Source organism: Rhineura floridana, chromosome 4 (genome assembly GCF_030035675.1).
Source record: "Rhineura floridana isolate rRhiFlo1 chromosome 4, rRhiFlo1.hap2, whole genome shotgun sequence".
Lineage (NCBI taxonomy): Eukaryota > Metazoa > Chordata > Lepidosauria > Squamata > Rhineuridae > Rhineura > Rhineura floridana.
Window position 1 is genome coordinate 12273301 of NC_084483.1, and position 22477 is coordinate 12295777.

At 41.7% G+C, this 22477-nt stretch overlaps 1 protein-coding gene across 4 annotated transcripts; it reads left to right on the forward strand.

Moving 5' to 3' along the window:
• The first annotated feature begins 3165 nt into the window (after nt 1-3165).
• LOC133382881 (GDNF-inducible zinc finger protein 1-like) lies at nt 3166-19770 on the forward strand. Of its 4 annotated transcripts, none has more exons than XM_061622483.1 (9): nt 3166-3730; nt 3996-4046; nt 4158-4234; nt 5453-6748; nt 8568-9476; nt 10387-10481; nt 14428-14595; nt 15396-15553; nt 16430-19770. In XM_061622483.1, exons 4-9 carry the CDS (start codon nt 5454-5456, stop codon nt 16667-16669), a joined length of 2865 nt encoding a protein of 954 aa, XP_061478467.1. In that variant the 5' UTR covers nt 3166-3730; nt 3996-4046; nt 4158-4234; nt 5453; the 3' UTR covers nt 16670-19770. The 4 variants fall into 4 exon arrangements, with proteins under 4 accessions (XP_061478467.1, XP_061478468.1, XP_061478466.1 ...); XM_061622484.1 differs by having other exon boundaries at nt 3166-3623; XM_061622482.1 differs by lacking the exon at nt 3996-4046.
• The last annotated feature ends 2707 nt before the right edge of the window (nt 19771-22477 follow it).

Here is a 22477-nt window from a genome sequence, read left to right on the forward strand (position 1 = left end):
GACTTTGTTTTACTTGCTGATGGGTCACGGAAATCCGTAAAAGCACGTGGTCTGGTGAAATTTGACAAGCTTGGCATAATGACAGACTGTTTGTTCGTTCCGGACTTGGCTCATAATATTTTATCAGTGGGCAAACTGGTGAGTTGTAATTATTCAATTTTGTTCCACAAAGACCAATGTTTTATAATGAGGGGAGATGAAGTGTGCATGCAGGGAAGCCTTAATGATTCACAGTTTGTAATAAAGAGCAGTCAAGCAGGGTGTGCTGTGTTAAACGCTGAGGCACAGGTACATCAGGGCTGCGTCCATGAATGGCATCAAAGGCTGGGGCATGCAAACCTTGACACGATAAGGAAAACCCCTTTGCACAGTAAAGACATGCGTTTAAGAGATTGCGGACAGATAATGGATTGTGATTCTTGTAATCAAGCTAAAATGACTATTGCACCAATAAACCGGGAGGCTGAGAGAACCACAACAGCTCCCTACCAGCTAGTACATGTTGATTTAGCAGGGCCAATAAATGCTTCACGAGGAGGTGCGAAATTCTACATGGTACTGGTAGATGATTTTTCAAGATTTTGTCATGTTTTTCTGTTAAAGCATAAAAGTGAAGCTGAGCAGAAGCTGAAACTGTTCATTAAGAGAATCGAAACTCAACACTTGGTCACGGTGGGGGCTTTACGCTCAGACCAAGGTGGGGAATTTACGAGTAAAGCATTGAGTGACTTTCTGGAGAGTAAGGGAATAAACCAGAATTTCACTGCTCCACACAGCCCGTTTTCCAATGGAACTGCTGAGAGAAAAAATAGGGTGCTTGGGGAAGCAATGAGAGCCATACTGCTGGATTGCAGTTTAGGGAATTCTTTCTGGGCAGAAGCAATTCTTTATGCGAATTACATTCACAACAGGATGTTACACAGTGCTATTGGAATGTCTCCTTATGAAAAACTTACTGGCAGAAAGCCTAGAATACAACACATTCAAAAATTCGGGGCAAGGTGCTGGATCCACATTCCACAGGGGAAAAGGAGGGGCAAGCTTGCGCCCAGAGCACAGCAAGGTTTTGTTTTGGGATTTCAGAATGCATATTTCAGAGTTTGGTGTCCAGAAACACAGCAGTTAATTCTGAGCAGAAGCATTAAAGTCTCAGAAAAGCCTTGGGATCAAAGGGAGACAGTCCTTCTTACAGGAACAAATGACACACGAACACAATTTAAGCCAGATGTTGACATTAAAGTGGAAGGTACACAAATACCTCTCAGAGATGCTTTGAATGAGCTCATTTCTGGAAAACGCAGATCAAAGAAACGAAAAGCAGAGGAAATGGAAGCTCCTGCGCAGGTTGTGCCAAGCACAAGCACAAATGGGGGGGCAGAGAGAGCCGAGGCTCTGGTTCCTTTAAGACGCTCCACAAGAGCGAATTTAGGCAAACCGCCTGACAGATTTACTGTGGGATTAATAACAAGTCCTGGAATGAATAAAGTTGTGGACATGGATCCTGAGACACTTTATTTGACATGTGTTGAACCAAAGTTTGATTGAACAACGTTTTAGCTAAATGTACAGAGAGGTTCTGAAATGTACTGCTATGTACTGAGATATACTTTTGAACTGTACTGAACTGAAAATGCAATGTACTGAAATGTATTGCAAGAGGTATTGTAGAAATGTATGACTGTATGACTATGTATTATGGAGATGTATTTCATGTGTATTTTGCAGTCTTAATGGAAAAAAGGGAAGCTGTTGGGCTGGTGACTAGTAGGCATTACTGTCTCTAGTAGTTTTCCATGAAGCCTGCAAGTGTGAAGACGTAACTGTGGTTAAGGGGGAGTTATGTCTATGCTCTGTCTGGGAACGGACTGCCAGGGTCGTTGCTATGGTAGCCATCTGATAGCGACTGGGAAAGTTCTAACAGAGTCTATGTGTTCTTTTCTTCTGAATTATGCCTCTGAGCTGAGAGGCTGTGTTTGTGTTTATCAATGGAGAGAGATGTAACAGAAGGGGGGTGACTGAAGAATCTCTACATGTATTTACTCTTAAGCCTCTGGCCTTAATGTCTTTCAATAAAGACTCTTAACATGCTCTGAAGAAGTTTCTTGCTCAACTTAACTCCAACGTAATGTATGCTGTTTCACACAACAACGCACACACGCCAACAACAACAAGCCTGTGAGGTAGGTTAGGCTGAGAGATAGCGACTGACCCAAAGTCATCCAGTGAGCTTTTTGGCTGAGCAGGGACTTGAATCTTGGTCTCCCAAGTCCTAGTCCAACACTAACAACTACACCACACTGGGTTTGGTTTTGTCCTGCATACGTGCATTAGGAAGCTTTTTTTTTTTTAAAGGTAGCACACTAGAGTGGTTGTAAAGATTGTGTAGGATGAAATCATTATGCTTTTTAAAGGTACAGTTACATTATGCAGAAGAGATCATCTGCTCCCATCCCAGCTTATCCACCCCAGTTTTTGTAAAGTATCTCAGATCCAAGCTGTTTGGGGATACCATTCTTCTCCATTGGAGGTTATCCCTTACTGGGGAAAAACAAATAGCTTGAGAACCAGGACACCATCCTGCATATGCAAAGGGTAAAACTTCTTAGCTGGATAAATGTTTCTGAGAAAAGAACTCCAGGACCGGAGATTTGTTTTAAACAAGAGCTAAAAGGGAACCAGGGTTCCTGGCATAAACATGATGGGTAGGAAAAAGCAGCCCACTTTCCTGTCTGCCACTACAGTGGTTTAGTGATGCTGTTTTATCTACTGCGGTTTTATGCTCTATATCAATATGTTTATCGTTTTTATTATCAACATAAAGCAATAATGAAACAATAGATATATATTGAAACCGACTATAAAAGATCAGCAGATAAACCCATATCACTGCACCATGGGTTTTGACACACCCTTAATTTGCTTTTTACTGCTTTCTACCCTCATTATGCAATGGCGACATTTTTACTAATGATAACATATGAATTTTACTATGAACAACAACATAAATAACACCATAAACATTTTTAAGTGTTTAGGCTTCATGAGCACCCACTTCTGAGAAACCCAGAGACAGCCAGGATATCCACAGCCCGTGAAAAACGACCATGTAGAAATGTATAAAATCCGACCCAGCGCTTCATAGTCTCTCCCTTCCCTCCAGCAGGCGGCAACCGCACACAAAACATGAGCGGAAGATTTCTGTGCCAACATCAGAAATGGCTCCTGAGGTGTCACAGCCCATGAGAAAGATGTCTGGCCGATTTGGAGCAAGATGCTTACCATAGATTAAAGTGGTGAAACAGCGAGTAGTACCATAGACATAAGGTCTTTCTGTCCCTGTGGGTGAAGCCCAGGCAGCTATCTGGTCGGTGTTGACGAGCGCCTTCCGGTTTTATACCCCCCCCTTTCTACACATTTGCTTAGAATTTAGCAGAGTTTGCGCTGCTACGGTGGCCGCCACAGATCATTTTAAACACTTTCTCTGAGGGCTGCTGAAAGAGAACGGATGGGCAGCAGGTGAGCTCACAGAGCGGGCTGGTCAGCGCGATTAGGTCGCTGGAGACACGAGGGATCATCTGACGTTCTCCTGGCTCCTCTGGTCGCGGGGTAACTGAGCTAAGAAGGTAAGCAGAGCGGAGTTGGATCAGCTGACCGAGAAAGTGTCCGTTCAGTTCAGCATCTGTTTCTCAGCAATGCCCAGCCACGTGTTTCCAGAAGGCAGAGCACAAAGGTAACAACTCTCTCCCTCGTTGTTTGCATGTATTCACAGGTATCTGCCTCTGGACATGAAGGTTCTATTTGCTTATACTGTTCCTTATAGCTGCTGCAAGCCTTCTGCATCCATGAATTTATTGTCCGATCCTGTTTTGATGCCATCTAAGCTGCCAGCTATTGCCATACCTTGTGGCAGCAAACTCTAAGTTTATTGTTTGAAGTTATGCTTTTTTTTGTCTGCAGAGTGTTAACAAGTATTTTCCTTTGTTCTGAATCTTCAGCTCGTCAGTTTCATTGGATGATTCCCAAGTCCTAGTTTTAGGACAGGAGAGGTATTTCTTTCCCTGCTTTCTCCACACCATGCATAATTTTATAAAGCACTATCCTGCTGCCGTCATCTCTCCCTCCAACTCCAAGCTCAAAACTGTTGTTTTTCCTCCTAGGGAGATGCTTTCAATGCAGCATTCCCAGAAATGAAGGAAGGAAGCCTACCCAAGGTTGCTATCAGCTGTCTCTAAAGGTGTGTCAGGTCAGGTTTATACATCTCCAAGTGATAACGCTTTTCCTGGGTTATACCATTTCAGGCTGCAGGCAAGAAATTGGAATGTTTGAATGTTCCTTAGCCAGAACAAGAATCCTCCTTGCATGTAAAAAGTTAGAAGGTTGAAAAGAAGTCATCTAGCCTGGTCTTCTCCTTGGGATGCTGTTTTTTCTACATGTATGGAACTTTTCCAGTGAAATAATTATTCAAACTTCTACCTGCATGTGAAGTTATACAGTCTACGTAATGTGTTACCACTTGGTTCTGCTGCATGAATAAACTAGGATGCGATTAAATCTATTTCTTGTGGGTTTGTGGGGTTTTTTTATCCCATGGGATACCCCAAAACTACTGTCAAATCACGCATCGCATCTGCACTGATCATTAAAGTCATGGATCCTATATGCTGTATTCCATTTGATTTGGTTGCGGTTGGTGGGGAAGATCCATTATAAAAATTGCAAAGCGATCCCTTGTAAACAATCATGCAATTCAAGAGAGTCCATTCTTCCTATTCTTGGCTCATTGGCTGGGTCAAAGAGGTTCTCTTTCTCTTCCTTTTCCCCTCCATTCCCCCTCCCCCCATGTCCAATTAGCTTCCAAACAGTGTGTTACCACTAGCCACTTTCATACATAAAGTTCACAAATGATTAAATAACACTGTGGTTTTAAAGTATTTGGTGTCACTTTTCAATTTTCCCCACTCCCAATTAATTGCATGGATTTGAGTAGTATTTAAATATCCATATCTACTATTCTTCATCCCTTGTTTCTCCTAGGTAGGTGTCTTCAGTTTTGCACAGGGCAACAAGTACAGAGCAGAGGCTAAAATATAATAATTTCCCCAAAGCTCCCTAGTAGACTAGAATATGAAACCAATCTTATATATGGCACATTGAGTTACATTGTCTTAGGCTGTAATCCTACACTCATTTTCCTGGAAGTAAGTTCCTCTGAACTCAGTGAGGCATACTTCTGGGTAGACATATATAGGATTGCACTATTAGTCTGCAGAGCCACTAATCATATAATCCTTTGAATTCCAAAAACTTGACCAAATATAATGTCCTGTTATTAGTGTGAGTGTGTGAAATCCTGCGTTAAAACACTGGAAAGGTGATTTTATTTATGTTGAAAGAGGGAATTTATACGAACTAGTGTGTAACCATTATTTTATATTTTTCTTCTGTTTGATAGGATGGAGAAAAAGAAAATTTTAATGAAATCCAATGTTGCTTCTTCTAACCTTCTGAGAACACTGCATTCTCTCTATCAGTTTGGTTATTTCTGTGATGTGATAATATGCACAGACCAATTTGGAATACGGGAGGAGTTTTTTGTTCACAAAGCCGTATTAGCAGCTTCCAGTAATTACTTTAGAAACCTGTTCCTCACTGACGAGATGCTGAATGCCAAGGATTGTAGGGTGACCCTCCAGGACGTTCATGCTGAAGAATTTGTCTCCTTCCTAAAGTTTGTCTACACAACAGAAGTAGAAATTGAAGTGGACAAATTGCACCGGATAAAGGAGGTAGCTGAAAGACTTGAATGTAAGGATCTGCTTGATGTTTTTGAAGAAACAAAGGCTGTAGGTGAAAATCTGAATGTGAGTGTTCATTCGAAAATACATGAAAGTGGTGGTTCTGTCCAGAGTAAAACAAACCAAATAAAAAACAAGGAACAGAGTGACTTGTCCCAAATTTTGGTAACACCTATGAAGAGAAACCTTTGGGACAGAAAGAAGCATACAAAATGGACAGCCATGTATGACGGTAATGAAAGTAAGCCTGGACACCCTAACAAAAAAGGTGTTGCTCTTGATGAGCCCAAAGATGAAACAACAATGTCAACTGGATGTAACGAAATAGACACCCATGAGATTCACAATACAAAGAATATCAGCCAGCAGAAAAGTAACATCAGCCTTTCTTCGCTAGATCAGGTAGATGCAAAGGAAAACTGCACTGTTATAAACAGGATACTACCTGCCCAGAAGGAGGATGAAAATAATTTGATACTTAGTGAAACCAAACTCAGGAAATCACCACGCAATATATCGAAAGTCTCACTGCAAACATACGCATGTGACAAGTGTCATCATTCGTTCGATTTTGCTAAGCAGTACCGGTTACACATGGAACAAGAACACGACATGGATGGGATCATTAAATACAGCTGCAATATGTGTGACCAACTCTTTTCCAGTTGCCAAAATCTAAGACAACACAGACTCACCGTTCACAACACTGAGCAGCACTTCTCCTGCTTGCTGTGTGACAAAAAGTTTAAGTGTCAGAAAGACATCAATCATCATATCCGGAGGGTGCATGAAAAGAAAAGGAATCCTCAAAGGTGTCCCTACTGTGACAAAGTTATCAGCTCCAAATGTGGACTGACCATTCATATTCGAACACACACAGGAGAGAAGCCATATAAGTGTGAATGCTGCCCAGCAAGTTTTGCTCAGAGATCTGCCTTTAATACTCATGTAAGGTAAAGTCTTTGGGCATTTCAAAATATTGTGAGACAGTTTTTCATCCTCATCTGTTTGATGTTAAAAATTGTATCCAGACAACGAAAGCTAATATAAGGGTATGTATACAATACTGGCTTAAAGTGCAGCTAGGTCGTTCTTTTTCTCAATTCATATAAAAGCTGGTTTGGGGGAAAACGTAGTATTTCATAAGAAATGAGAGGCTAGATACATGATAGATATGGACTGTAGCTAAGATTGTGTGTACACCACTCCCAACCCAGGGTGGGAGGGCACTTGGATTCACAGTAAATGGGAGTATGTACTCCAAGCCTGAGTTTGTTTGCTAGCTTTAGAAAATTTTGTGTCTCCGTTAGCTTTTTGTAGAACTCAAGGCTGGATTATCCATTAGGCTTAGTAGGCTGAAGCCTAGGGGCCTGGAGCTCTTGGGGGCCCGTGCAAGAGCTTCCGAACCACCCGCCATCCCCCTGCTTCACTTACCTTTTCCTCTGCTGTTTTTTGCGGTTTGCCATCAATCAAGATGGCGGCTGAGGTTTCCCTAAGGGGCTGAAGCCTCTGCTGCCATCTTAGTTGATGCACACATTCATTGCTGCCATCAACCAAGATGGCAGCAGAAGCTTCAGCCCCTTAGGGAAACCTCAGCCGCCATCTTGGTTGATGGCAAACCTGTGTGCGCAGTGCACGCAGCCACAAAAAAAATGGAAAGGTAGGTGAAGCGGGGGGATGGGATGGGACGGGATGGCAGGTGGCTCAGAAGCTCCTGTCCTGCGATCCCTCCTGCGGCTGTTTCAGTGGTTCTGCCTAAGAGGAGAAGGGGGTCCCAAACACCAATCAGCCTAGGGGCCCTCCTCAGCTTAATCCGGCCCTGGTAGAACTTAGCAATATTTTCAAAGTTACGTTTAGGTAGTTCTATCAGTGTAAAGGTATTTACTGCATGGTTTCTACATCCAGTCCATGCAGCCTACAGGCAGCGCAATGAATGCTTTCTCTTGTATAGATGAGCTTCTTAGCCAAGGAATTGGTATGAAGCCTGAAAAACTTGTGGCCCAGAAAGCCAACCTTAACCACAGTCAGACAAAGGTACAGTGACACTTAATTTGCTCTCCTCATCAGCCAGCTTTTACAAACTACTGTGGAGTCTATGTCCTATGGATTGTTAGGAATGATCTATACACATTACCATCGGACTTTATACTTGCTGCTGCTGACAACAGGATTCTGAAGTGATGCTTTACAGCACAGTCCAATGTATCTCTGCTCTGAAGCAATCCCCATTAAGATCAGTGGAACTTCCTCCCAGGAAAGTGTTACACCACTGCAGCTTCAGTCTTTCACTGAATCCCAATAATGAGAATTAGATTTATTTTATTCAGCATTTCTATCCCACCTTTCTATAAAAGGAAACGTATCCAAGGTGGCAAACAAGTCCAACATTTTAAAATAAAAAACAGTATTTTTTTTAAAAAAAAACAAAGTTAAGATGACAGCAAAGAGTAGATAAAACCCTTTCTAAAAATTATTTTCTAAGTGCCATGCCAGAAAATAACTGCTGAAAAAAATTAAATCTTAGCTGCCCACTGAAAGGCAAGTAAGGATAGGGCCAAGTAAACATTCATAGAACAATCCTATGCATGTCTACTCAGAGGCAAGTCCCATTGAAGGCAATGGGGCTTACTCCCTAGTAAGTAGTTATAGGATTCCAACCTTACATGCTTTTCAATGGGAGTGACTTCAGAATATATGGAATATATACATATGGATGATTTGTGTATGAAATAAGAGCCTCCAGAAAATTATATCTAATTTTTTCCACTACAGAAAAATACACAAATCAAGGCAAGACAGGAAACACATGCCAGGTTACTGGATGACTGTCCCACCAGCAGAAAGAGCAGATGTTATAGATGGTGAAATCAACATGGCTGACAAAACAGGTCTTGAGATACCAAATACCAACTTGAAAAGCGAACCTGGGGATGAAAAAGCTCAGGAGCTTGAGGAAGAATCCAGGAGTTCCCATACAATGGAAGCAGAGTCTGACAATAAAAAGGAAAGACAGGAGCAATATGATGAAACTTATACTCAGAGAGGAAAAGCTGATGGGCACAGGACTATGGCTGTAGGAGACTGTGTAAAAGGAGAAAGGAAATGTGAAACAAGTGGCAACAAAGATAATGAGGCACCCTTGTCGGATGGTGATGGTGACGACAATTCTAATGACCAAGATGCAGCAGAAAACAAGTTAGATGCAAATTACAAATTAAGGAGGGGAGTGAACAAAAATGAGGGAATTAAAAAATCTGCCTATGTTATAACATGTACTAAATGTGTTGAGAAGTTCATATCGCGGAAGAAATACGTTGACCACTGTAAAAATGTCCACCATTCTTTGCCTGGTAAAATTTATCAGTGTGACATTTGTAGCAAGTCCTTTGCAAGTTACAACAGCTGGAAAGAGCACAGAGCTAGCGTCCACACAGAAGACAGGCGGTTTGCCTGCACCCTCTGTAATGCAACTTTTAAAAGAAAGAGGGACGTGAGGACGCATTATGTGCGGAAGCACGAGGGAAGAGTAAAGCGTCCCCTTTGTTCTGTGTGTGGGAAGATCTTAAGCTCAAGAACAGCACTAGTATTTCATATGAGGACACATACAGGGGAAAAGCCATACCAGTGCGGTGTTTGCTGCTCAAGATTTGCTCAGCCATCGCAGCTCAAGATTCATACCAGGTCAGCCTGTACTGTCTTTTTTTTTTTCCCACTTCTGTTTTGCGAATTCTGTATGCGTCAGCTACTATTTCAGGTACTTACTTCTGACTCATTCTGGCTGCTCATGTTACCAAACAGTAAATGCTCCAATAAGTGCAGGCAACCTACTTTTTAATGTGGCGTCATCAACCTTCAGCAGCAATTGTGTGATAATACAACTGGAATTTATTTAGTTCTAGTAAAATCCTTATGATATGCTACTTGTGTATTATCTGAAGTGCACAATACACAAGGTAGCCCTCAGACTGAATCTAAGTAAGGATGTTGTGGGGACTGACTTTCTATGCTTCAAAATTTCCAGAAATTTTACATCTTTTTAGGTGCAGATTTAAAAACCTATTTCCTTCAACTGATGCCGTCTTTCCTCTACTATTTGTTCTCAGTAAATCTTAAATCTGGAGTAAGGAACCTCTCTCTTCCCCCCCCCATGTTGCTGGACTACAATTCCCATCGTCCCTGATCATTGGCATTCTGGCTGGGGCTGATGGAAGGTGAAGTTCAAGAACGCTTGGAGAACCACAGGTTCCCCACCCTGACTTAAATTTCCCTGATTTTTTAAAAAACAAGGCTATTGTTATCGGTTGTACTATAGAAGAATAAGTAAGGTGACTTTTTCTTTTGTCAGCCGAGGACTTCATTTAGGTTTTTACTGTACTCATAGAATCCTATAGTCTGAAAGAGCCTGAAGATCATTTCATCTCAGTCCTCAGGATTACGTAGTATCCTTTTTGTAAATAATTTCCCTGGAAGTTCTGTTGCTTGCTTTAGGCGGTGGTAATGGAATTGTGGCAACCTATTTGTAATATTTACTAAGCAGACAATTTCACACTTAAACTGCTTTTTCAGTATTTTCATGTTCTTCTGATTGCAGGTCCCATACAGGTGAAAAGCCATACATCTGTGAGGACTGTGGAGCATGCTTTGCAGATAAAGGCAAGCTTAATGGCCACAAGAGGACACATACAGGTAGGTGTTTAAATCCATTCCTTGAACATGGCAAAGGTCAATGCATCCTGATGCCTCATTATTTTGATTACTTTTCATGAATTATGTAAGCCTCGACATGTAGTTACAAAAGATCAACGTAGGAGGATATTAGGTTTCCTGTGAAGCAAAAAGTCATTACTCTAAGCTGCCTAGGCAGTTCTATAGGGGCAAACTACATGTTGCACTGCAGCTATGTGTAATGTTAGCCCAACAACCCCTTTTGCATTGCAAAAATGGTATACCCATGGTATACCCCAGAGCTGAGAGCAATGAAACAATATAGGAGACGGCTTGAGTGCAGATGGAGACAAATTCCTAGTGGGTGCAATCAAACACTGGTAAGTCCCTATGGTAAGCTGTATTCAGGGGCAGTGAAGGCAGCAAAAAAACAATATTTTGCTGCCACTATTAAATCATCAATTTGCCACCTAGCTGAGCTTTTCAGAGTTGTCCGGGGTCTATTACATGCTGGCCCCAAGGACATGGTAGAACCATCTGAGGCCCACTGTAATGAATTTGCTAGGCACTTCCAGGATAAAATCTTAGGTATCCGCCAGGACTTAGACTCCAGTGTTATAGCAGGTGAATCAAGTGAGGTATCCAGAGCACAGTTTTGTCCTGATTTCTTGGATGAGTTTGACTTGGTACAGCTTGAGGACGTTGACAAGGTGCTTGGACAGGTTTGTGCAACCACTTCTGTACTGGATCCTTGCCCTTCTTGGCTAATAAAAGCTAGCGGGGATGGAACAGCCGGCTGGGCCAGGGAAGTGATTAATGCCTCTTTGCTAGAGGGAGTGGTCCTGGGGCCCCTGAAAGAGGCGGTAGTGAGACCACTCCTGAAGAAAATCTTCCCTGGACTCAGAAAAACTTAATAACTATAGGCCGGTGGCAAATACTCCATTCCTGGGCAAGGTCCTGGAACTAGTGGTTGCAGGCCAGCTCCAGACACTCTTGGATGAGACCAATTATCTGGATCCATTTCAGTCCGGTTTCAGGCCTGGTTTTTGCACGGAAACAGCCTCGGTCACCCTGAATGATGACCTTTGTCGGGAGAAGGACAGGGGGAATTATTTTATTTATTATTATTTATTTTGTTCAATTTATATACCGCCCACAGCCCGAAGGTTCTCAGGGCGGTGTACAGCATAGGATAAAATACAATAACATCACAAGAACAATAGAACATAAATATAAACAATAAATAACCTCATATACATTAAAAGCTTAAAAGGTAGATTAAAATGCCTGGGAGAATAAAAAGGTTTTCACCTGGCGCCGAAAAGATAGAAGTGTAGGCGCCAGGCGGACCTCATCAGGGAGACTGTTCCATAATTTGGGGGCAGCCACTGAAAAGGCCCTAGATCTTGTTACGACCCTCCGAGCCTGTGACTCTGTTGATTCTTCTTGATTTCTCAGCGGCTTTCGATACCATCAATCATGGTATCCTTTTGGGACGACTGGCTGAGTTGGGAGTGGGAGGGACTGCATGGCAGTGGTTCCGCTCCTACTTGGCGGGTTGATTCCAGAAGGTGGTGCTTGGGGAGCACTGCTCGGCCCCTTGAATTCTCCAGTATGGGGTTCCACAGGGGTCAGTTCTGTCCCCCATGCTGTTCAACATCTACATGAAACCGTTGGGTGCAGTCATCCAGAGTTTTGGAGTGCATTGCCATCAGTATGCTGATGACACGCAGCTCTACTTCTGCTTTTCATCTTCTTCAGGTGAGGCTGTCATTGTGCTGAACCGGTGTCTGGCTGCGACAGTGGACTGGATGAGGGCTAATAAACTGAGGCTCAATCCAGACAAGACTGAGATGCTACTTGTGGGTGGTTCTTCTGACCGGATGGTGGATGTCCAACCTGTCCTGGATGGGGTTGCACTCCCCCTGAAGGAGCAGGTTCGTAGCTTGGGGGTTCTCCTAGAATCATCTCTGCCAATTGAGGCTCAGGTAGCCTCGGTGGCACGGAGTGCCTTCTACCGACTTCGGTTGGTTCATAGTATGGGGGTTCTCCTAGTCGTCTCTGTCACTTGAGGCTCAGGTAGCCTTCGGTTGGTGGCCCAGCTATGCCGCTATCTGGACAGGGATAGTCTTGGCTTCAGTTGTCCATGCTCTGGTAACCTTCAAATTAGATTACTGCAATGCACTCTACATGAGGCTGCCTTTGAAGATAGTTCGGAAACTGCAGCTTGTGCAAAATGCAGCAGCCAAATTGGTAACAGGGACCAGACGGTTCGAACATATAAAACCGATTCTGGCCTGCTTGCATTGGCTGCCTGTATGTTTCTGAGTTCGATTCAAGGTGCTGGTATTAACCTATAAAGCCTTACACGGCTTAGGACTACAATACCTGACGAAATGCCTCTCCCGACATGAACCCACCGGTACACTATGCTCAACATCAAAGGCCCTCCTCCGGGTGCCTACTCCAAGGGAAGGTCGGAGGATGGCCACAAGGGAAAGGGCCTTTTCAGTGGTGGTTCCAAATTATGGAATGATCTCCCCGATGAAGTTCATCTGGCGCCAACATTGTTATCTTTTTGGCGCCAAATCAAGACTTTCCTTTTCTCCCAGGCATTCTAACAGCATGTGCTGAGCTATGTCCCCAGGTCTTTCACCTGGTTTATCTGTGCTTCATGGTTTTAAACTTTGTATGGTTTTCAAAATTGTGTATTTGTTTTTAATGTTCAGTGTTTTTAATTTTTGTAAACTGCCCAGAGAGCTTTGGCTACGAGACGGTATATAAATGTAATCAATTAATTAATAAATTAAAAGCCTTCAAAAGGAAGGAAATACTTAAACCTTTCCCTGCAAATTGCTTTTCTCTTTACATGGTTTTGGGAAAAAGGGGAAGGGTTAAGCATTCTTCCCTGTATAGTGATGGCACCTTCCGTGGTGCATAGTGATGGGTGTGGCATAAGTAACTGATGAGCTGTGGGGCCCTGCGTGTCTACTTCTCTGTTTCTCTTCTGGTCTGTACTAACATTGCCCTATTCATAATGCCCCATCTTATATCTGATTAGGATCAAAGCAGACAAAATGAGCAGGAAATGACCCAATGCACAAATTAACTGAACTGCCTAAGCTTTTAAAAATGTATCATTCTTATTTTGTACAATTTTGATTTTCCTTGGTACAGAATTATGGGTCTTTGATGCAGAACTTGGTTATAACTGGGGCCAAGGGAAACTATATTACACTCAATTGTGTAGAAGAAAATAAAATAAGTGAGAAAGATATAACTTAGCCCTATGTGATTCGGGATTGTGCTTGCTGGCCCTGCCCCCAACATCCATGTGGTTGAGGTCCCAGTTGTGCCTAGACTCTGAGCATGTAATCTGTCCATACAAAAATTGATGGTATGTATCACATATAAGGAGAATGTGTGCATTTGGGATATATACGCATAGACCCTATGGGCCTTGAACATAGGGCAATCAGGAATGAGGCCAGCAGACCTGATCCCAGTTTCCTCCTCCCGACATTTTTATACTCCTCACCATTTCTACAAATGTCCATCTGCCCAAGGCTTCTGCAGCATATTAACACAGGAAAAGATGTGTAACAGAGGACTAAAAGATTATATACCCCATGATAAGGAAGAGACTAAAACTATTGGGGGAAAGCTAGAGAGTGGAGAAAAGTCCTCCTAGACCAGGGAAGGGGAATCTGTGGCCCTCCAGATGTTTTTGGACTCCCAACCAGTGTCCTGGGACCTAAAAGGCCTGCCCTAAAAGAAGTCTGGGAGAAAAATAAATAAATCATTCCAAGTCAGTCTGGCCAATAGTCAGGGATGATGAGAGCTGTAGTCCAACAATATCTGGAGAAATTCCCCATACGTGGCCTAGATGTTTTAGAAATCTCCTGCAGATGATCATCAGTGCAAGCAATTAACTATAAAATAAATTGTTCATTCATTTCCTTTACAGGAGAGCGTCTATTCAAATGTGATGTGTGTGGAAAACACTTTGCTACCAATGAATACTTAAAGTGCCATAAGCGTTGCCACATGGGAGCAAAGCCATACAAGTGTGATGTGTGTGGGAAAACATTTGGAATGAGAGCCTCATTAGCCCAACATAGTAATGTTCATGCAGGTAATAAACTCTTTGGGGTAGACGGAGGAGACACAAACATCCATGTGTCAGCAGATAGTTTTGATGGAATTTTTTTACTGTAGGTGATGTTAATTCTGTACAAGTATAGTGTAAGGCAAACCATCAAGAACCTTAAAACAAAGTTAGCAATGTACCTTGCATATTCATTTAAATATGAAGCAATAATCATCATTTGAGAATGTTATATTAGTTAAATACACTCAAATTAATTTCTCTTGTAAGCAGATCTTTGAATCTGCAGTTCATGTGTACTACAAGTGTGCTCCAGCCTACATATTGAACTTGATCTTGTACTAGGCAAAGGTGGATAATGCCTTTCCTTGAAAATCACTAAAACAAGCTTGTGTGCCATGTCTTTCCCTAATCAATCTTTTGCTCACCTTGCATTCATGCTGGATATACAGCGGTATTTGTAGAACTTCTGACAGCACTAAAAATCTTGGGTTTTAAATTCCCCAGGTCCTAGTGCCATCCCTACTTGGCAACATTTTTCCTTGATGAAAGCCGAGTTCTCTAGAGTACATAGACAAGCAGCTGCATCGCTGGCTGATTCACAGATCACTTGGTTCCAACAAGATGGACATATTCAGGGTTTTCTCTGATGAGGGCCAGAAGTGTTCAGAAACAGATTGAAAAAAATGAGGTTTTGAACTTTGTTTTCTGATAGCTTATGTGTTTACCTTTGTAAGCCGCTTAGCAGACCCATTTTTGAGTCAATAAGCAAGATACAGATTTAGTAACGCTCCAACATTTGTGAGGTTTATTTGTTTTCTTCTCAGAAACTCCTCCTTATTTCTGTGAGCAGTGTGGAAAGACATTTACTCAGCAAGGAGCCCTGAGGCGTCACCAGCGTATTCATACTGGAGAAAAGCCATACAAATGTAGGGCTTGTGAGAGAACATTCACAGATATGTCTACTTTAAGAAGGCACGTCCTGGTATGTCCTTCTGCTTGTCCTATGAATTTTAATAGGAATGGCCAGACAAACAAGCCCTCATCCATTTTGTCTGCCAAAATGCTTCCTTGATACCTTGAGTGTTTGCGGGGGGGGGGGGGAAGCTTAGAGCACCCAAGTTTTAGATGGCTTTGGTGTCCTTGCTCCGTCCCCTTCCACTTTCTGCCATTTGGCATAGCTTCTGTGGCATGAAAGAGAAAACTAAATGCACAGCTGCCTGTGCAAAGTGAATTAACATTGCATCAGTGATTTATGTTATGGCCCTGTGCAACACGACTGTGCCATGCACAGGGCTTACACAACTCTGGAAAGGAGAGGCCCACACTGTCCTTGCAGTGTAGCATTCCAAAGGCCACTTTGACTGCCCTGGGGACCTTGGGTTGGATCCAGAGGAAGTTAGTCACACTTTATGTCCTACTGAAATCAATAGAACTTAAGTTAGTCATGACTGAAGTTTCATGGATTTCAATGCAAGTAAAGCATGACCAACTTTCTCTGGATCCACTCCCTTATGTTAGAGCAATAGCGTTCCTAGTTTTTGTAGCTGGAAGGAGACTTCATGTCAAGTAGGCCATAACAAGTAGGCCATAACTTTGTGGTACGAATAATATTCTTGTTTCACTGCAGCTAAATACAGAATAAGGTTCCTTGAATGGTGAAGGTTTTTCTCTTTCTCTTCAAAACAAACATATTCAACTAGTTCATCAGATAGTAAACTGGTGCTGATCTCATTTTTTAAAAATGTTTTGATTAGCACAATTACAAAGAATATTCTGTTTTAGGATGCTTTTATGTTTGCCTTAATCAGGTTAGAACTTAAATAATAAAGTATTTTTTTGTTTTCTTTCCCTGCTGTAGGTCCATGATCGCAATGCTCATTGGAGGACTTTCTTAATAGATCTTACTATGAAAAAGGATCATAACTGGTCCAAAATAGAGACTTTATCTAACATCTGTGTGAGAGAGGACTCTCCTCTGATTTGGTCTGATGGTCAAAGTAAACTTTATAAACCAGAAAGCACTAGTGTAAAAAAAGTGGAACACGTATCATGTAACAGTAATGTCCAAGGTCCTGATCATTCCCTTATGTATTTATGACTGTAAACAATCAAGGCAAAACATAGGTATAAAACATTTCACATACCTCCCATATGTTCCTTGTGGGGGGAACATCCTCCATCTGCCCACAAGTTCTACAGATTAAACATACTAGCAGTTCAGCATGTTCAGAAGGGAGACGCAGCCATTGGGCAGCTCAGAGGTGGTTGTTGAATTGCTTGTGGATGGATAATTTCTTCTTAGCTTATATTCTGGCTTCACTAATGGCCTTTCAGGAGTCAGGGGGGATGATACTTGGAGCTCAGATTGAACAGATACGGTTAAGTATGGAGAACTGGCATTACTGTATTTAATAGGAGTACAGGAGTATCTTCATAAGTGGTAAGTTTTTGAAGTTTCAAGACCCTTTTAGGACTGTTCTCAGATGGCTGTCAAGGAAGGGGTGGGGAATTTTAATTCCAATAAAAAGATATAGGTGCTCAGACCAGTGTAAGAGTTTTGCTGTGTGCCCTGAAACAAGGCAGTGTTCCTGTATGGGAACAGACTGCATATGTTCAGTGCTGAGGGGAAATTGCTCTGTACTACACTCTATTATATCATTTCACTTTCTTTAAAGAAGCATACCTTAAGATGGGAAGGATGATGTTTAATGGGTATGGTTAAAGCTATACGTGGGATAAGACTTACAAGGACTACAAGACCAATAAGGTCTCTCCAGACTGGGTGAAATGGCATTAAAATAACAAATGCAGTTGGGGTACATAGGTGTAAAATGATGCGCACTGAGGCAAAACTCCATTGAGGCAAAAATCTCATATTTTTATGGGGTTTGAACTGGTCATGAGTGATCAGGAAAGAGATCTTGGAGTTGTGGTGAATAAACGCAATGGAAATATTGACCCAAAGTGTAGCAGCTGAGGGTAGCAGGGAGGCAAATCTCATATTAGGGATCATTAGAAAACAGATCGCTGGTCTTTGACCGTAATAATAAATGATTAATTGATTGAAAACAAAAGAGCCAATATCATGAATGCCTTTTTCATGATACACAGTGTTCCACACTTGGAACACTACACAATTCTGGACACTGCATCTCACAAATAATATTGTAGAATTGGAAAAGGTGCAGAAAAGGGCAACCAAAATTATCAGGATTGAGCCAACTCCTCTATAAGGAAAGGTTACGACTTTTGGAGCTTTTTAATTAAGAAAAAAGTGTGAGAAAGGGAGGATATAACAAAGGTTATAATAATATGCATGGTGTGGAGAAACACAGTCAGAGTGGTTTTCTCCCCCTCCTAATACTAGAAACCAGGGCCATCCAATCAAACTGAATGTTGGAAGGCTCAGGACAGACAAAATGAGGAACTTCTTTACACACTGTGTAGTGAAACTGGAATTCGCTGCCACAAAATGTAGTGATAGCCTCCATGTTAGATGGCTTTAAAAGGGGATTATACAAATTTATGGAGGATAAGGAGAATTTATGGAGGCTACTAGTAGCTCCTTGTCATGAGGGCTGGGTACTTCCCCCAGGAGTGTCTCATTGACCACTGTGGGAAACAGGATGCTGGATTAGATAGGCCTTTGGTATTGTCCAGCATTTATTTATTTATTACATTTATATACCGCCCCATAGCCGAAGCTCTCTGGGCAGTTTACAGCAATTAAAAACAAATATACAAATTTTAAAACACAAAAACATTTTAAAAACACAAGCATGCCTTTTTTAATGTTCTTCACAGTGTCTGAGGTTTCTTTTTATTTGACCTTCAGAGTAAGTGGATCTGCCCAATATTAAATAGGGAAATTGCCCTTGATTGTGAAACAGGGATACAAAGTGAAGTTGAGGGAAAGTAACTATTGAAAGGGAAGTATTTGATGTGGAGCAGACACAAAGGGCAGAACTGAAAGAGGAGTTGCAGGACAATCTGCTGAGATGAGAACATTTCACATCGGCATGTGGGCAATCCAGACTGCATGGACCACTGGCACTTGCTAATATACTAACTAGAAAACATTAAAAAGTCCTTTGTAAAGTTTTACTGCTCCTCATTTGGAAGGATAGTCCTCTTCATTTCAGAATGCAGGCACTGAGACAAATGGACCTGAAAACTTTGTTCGTCTCTATGCGTATTTGCTATTTTTATAACTGTAGGCGAGGATAACAAATGCAGACCTGTTTCTCTTTGTCTGGTTGATTATTATTTATGCCACCCGTTTATACACCTGTTATTTTGTAAAAGTCACAACAAATAATAATTTTGTATGTTTATTCTTAACTGTATATGTCTTTATGTCATAAAAATAATGGCCCTGCATGGCAACATAGTGTGACTGAACTGAGGAATGAAACTGGGGCTCATAGCTCAAAATTCCACTATGATACATTAGCTCACTGTTTACTTTGTCTTCTGACTGCAGCATAAAAGTCAGGAACCAGCAAAGCACAATGTGCACTGGACTGCAGGATTTGGAAGGCAGATATCTAAAATCATAACATCGTACCACTCGTGTAGTGGCAAATTCAGAAGGGCAGGGTCCCTTCATGCACACCCCATCATTTTGCAAACCCACACACCACTATAACAGACATCCCTAGCAGCCAATCAGCATGAAAGGGAGGGGCTGTGTGTTAGCTACTGAGAAGAGTCTTTTCAGTGGCCAACTCACCTCCTTTCACTCTGATTGGCTCCAAATAGCACAAAAGGACAAGGACTCTTCTTAATGGCTAACATGCTCCTCTTTTATGATGATTGGTTCATACATAGGGACCTGGTTGGGACCCTGGTCCCCAAAAAGTAACGGGTCTGTGATGCCCCACACCCCTGGATGACTACACCCGGCATGGTACTATTAGTGAGATCTTTGTGGGAGTCTCTGTTGGGATGGCTCAGATGCATGGCTTATAGCAATTAGAAGTCATGCATTCAGTGTCGTGGGGCCAAGCCTGTGGAACTCCCTCCCAACTGAGATTAGACAAACACCCATGTTGAACTTCAGGTGCATGACACACTTTCTTGTTCCAGCAGGCATGCTTAGGTAGTGTTTGAATTTTTGATGATTTTATTGTATTTTATGTATGGCTTGTTTTTATGTACGCCACTTAAAATGCGAATGATTAAGCATTAAATAAAAGTCTGAAATAAATAATATATAAATACCCCCCCAAGAAAGCAAAACAATTTTGTACCATCCCCAAAACTGATACTACACATACATGTGACAGAGAGATGGGTAGATAAAATGGGTTTCTTTGCCCAGGTACCTGGCCAGGTAGAGAAAATTGTGGTAGCTAAATGAAAGAGAGCTAGCAATTATTTTGGGGCTCAGCTGGGGGCGGGTGTGTGTGAATGTGTAGATTGATGGCTAATTGAAGAGGAATTGATGTGGGCAGGGCAAATATGGGTAGGAAATTGGGGGTAATTGAAAAAGAACTGACTTATATTTTCTGAGTGGGATACTCATTTGGGATGGGAGGCAAATTAACTGAAAAAAATTTTTAGGGGTGACCTGAGAATAATAATTACTAGGGAGTAACTTTATTGAAGGGAATTGATTTGGATGGGAAATGAACTTGCTTGCCTTCTGTGAAATGGGTGTATTGTTAAGGCAGGAAGAAGTGAGAGCAAAGGAGTCATTTTTAATTTAATTAATTTAAGATATGCAGACAATACCATACTACTAGCAGAAACCAATAATGATTTGAAATGAATGCTGATGAAAGTTGAAGAAGAAAGCACAAAAGCAGGACTACGGCTGAACATCAAGAAGACTAAAGTAAAGACAACAGAACATTTATGTAACTTTAAAGTTGACAATGAGGACCTTGAACTTGTCAAGGAGTATCAATACCTTGGCACAGTCATTAACCAAAATGGAGACAATAAAGAAATCAGAAGAAGGCTAGGACTGGGGAGGGCAGTTATGAGAGAACTAGAAAAAGTCCTCAAATGCAAAGATGTATCACTGAACACTAAAGTCAGGATCATTCAGCCCACGGGATTCCCAATCTCTATGTATGGATGTGAAAGTTGGACAGTGAAAAAAGCAGGTAAGAGAAAAATCAACTCCTTTGAAATGTGGTGTTGGAGGTGAACTTTGCACATACCATGGGCTGTGAAAAAGACAAATAATTGGGTGTTAGAACAAGTTAAACCAGAACTATCACTAGAAGCTAAAATGATGAAACAGGTTATCATACTTTGGACACATAATGAGAAGACCTGATTCACTAGAAAAGAATAATGATGGGAAAACCAGAAAGGAGTAGAAAAAGAGGAAGGCCAAACAAGAGATGGATTGATTCCACAAAGGAAACCACAGACCTGAACTTACAGGATCTGAGCAGGGTGGTTCATGACAGATGCTCTTGGAGGTCGCTGATTCATAGGGTCACCATAAGTCATAATGACCTTGAAGGCACATAACAACAACAAAGGAGTCATTTGGAGGATCATGTCCTGCATCTGCATTGTACTCCATTTCTTCAGCAAGTGTCTTGAATTTCAGCCTCACTAGTTTGCCTTCTGTGAAATGGGTGTTCCGCTGCAACAGAAAATGTGGGTATGGATTTCTTCCATGGTAAGTTTCATATAAAAAATCTAATGTAAACGTTTGGGACAATCCTCAACAAACTAGAGACTTTATTGACAAATGTATTGAAAGCTGAAGTAAATGTAATTAATAAAGTGTATATATTAGAGTCTAGTAATTAAACAATTGAGGTAATAAGTTTCCCTTTTTATAGGTTGCGGACATCTCAGATTCATTATATGAGTAAACCTCCTTCAGTAGTGTGACATTCTAGTTCACAAGTATTATAAATGCCAGAAAGTAAAACTCTGTGACAAAATACATGAACTGCCACATATGCAAAATAAAATTCCAGAAATCCCTTTATTTCTCCGGGACCTATGTAAGATTGTTCAGGGCCTCTCAAGGAGCCACAGAAATCACTTCTCTGTCAGTAGGTTGCCTTGGGAATTTCCCTGCCCCCAGTTTACCTCAGAAATTGGCTGTGCCTTTTTTGGAGGATTAAAGGGCAGGACATTTGCTTGTTTTGGCATCAGAATTAAGCATGTCCTTCTAGTTCTCACAGAAAGCACCACAAGCAGACAAGTAAAGCATTCACAAATCCACTTCTTGCCGCTGTATAATACCCACTGAGCAGTCTGCAAGTCTTCTCTCAGGAAAGGAAAGTTACTCATATTTGCATGTTCACATCTTAGCCTGTAAGTGCAAAAAATGGCCCATGTGAGTCTTGTGCAATTGTTATTCAGTGTTTCTAAAGCTGCCCCCAGGCAGAACCTCCAAGAACTCCATTTCAACAAGCCTCCTTCTCACTGGCCCTGTTCAGAGGTCTGTTAATTGTATCTGCAGAGAGAGGCCATGGGCCTTGAGCAGTAAGATCTGAGGGTGATAGTAAGGGTGGCCTGCTGAACCCAGTTACAGTCCTCAAAATCAGGATTCCTGACCACAAATACAGTTAATGAACTGTGGTGGTTAAATCTGTGTTTGGACGGTATCATTTCAGACTGCAGGTGGAAGGAAACTCACATGAGTGAATGCTTCTGCATACCAAAAAACAAACAAACCAAAATATAAATAAAAAAAAATCCCCGCAGACAAAAAACTAGATGCTAGGGAGAAGTGGTCTAGTCTGACTTCTTCCGTATCATGAAGGTATGATCATGTCATCTTCCATATTATTTATTACAATTTATATCCCACCTTTCCTCCAAGGAGCTCAAGGTGATGTACATAGTTTCCCCCCCCATTTTATCTTCACAACCACCCTGTGAGGTAGATTAGGCTGAGAGGCACCCAGTGAGGTTCATGGCCAAG

Bases quoted from the DNA above. Each gene is read 5' to 3' on its own strand.
- LOC133382881 (XM_061622483.1), top strand. From the start codon at position 5,454: ATGGAGAAAAAGAAAATTTTAATGAAATCCAATGTTGCTTCTTCTAAC. The intron at 9,477-10,386 runs GTCAGCCTGTAC...TTCTGATTGCAG, and splicing joins CAGCTCAAGATTCATACCAG to GTCCCATACAGGTGAAAAGC. The intron at 15,554-16,429 runs GTATGTCCTTCT...TCCCTGCTGTAG, and splicing joins CTTTAAGAAGGCACGTCCTG to GTCCATGATCGCAATGCTCA.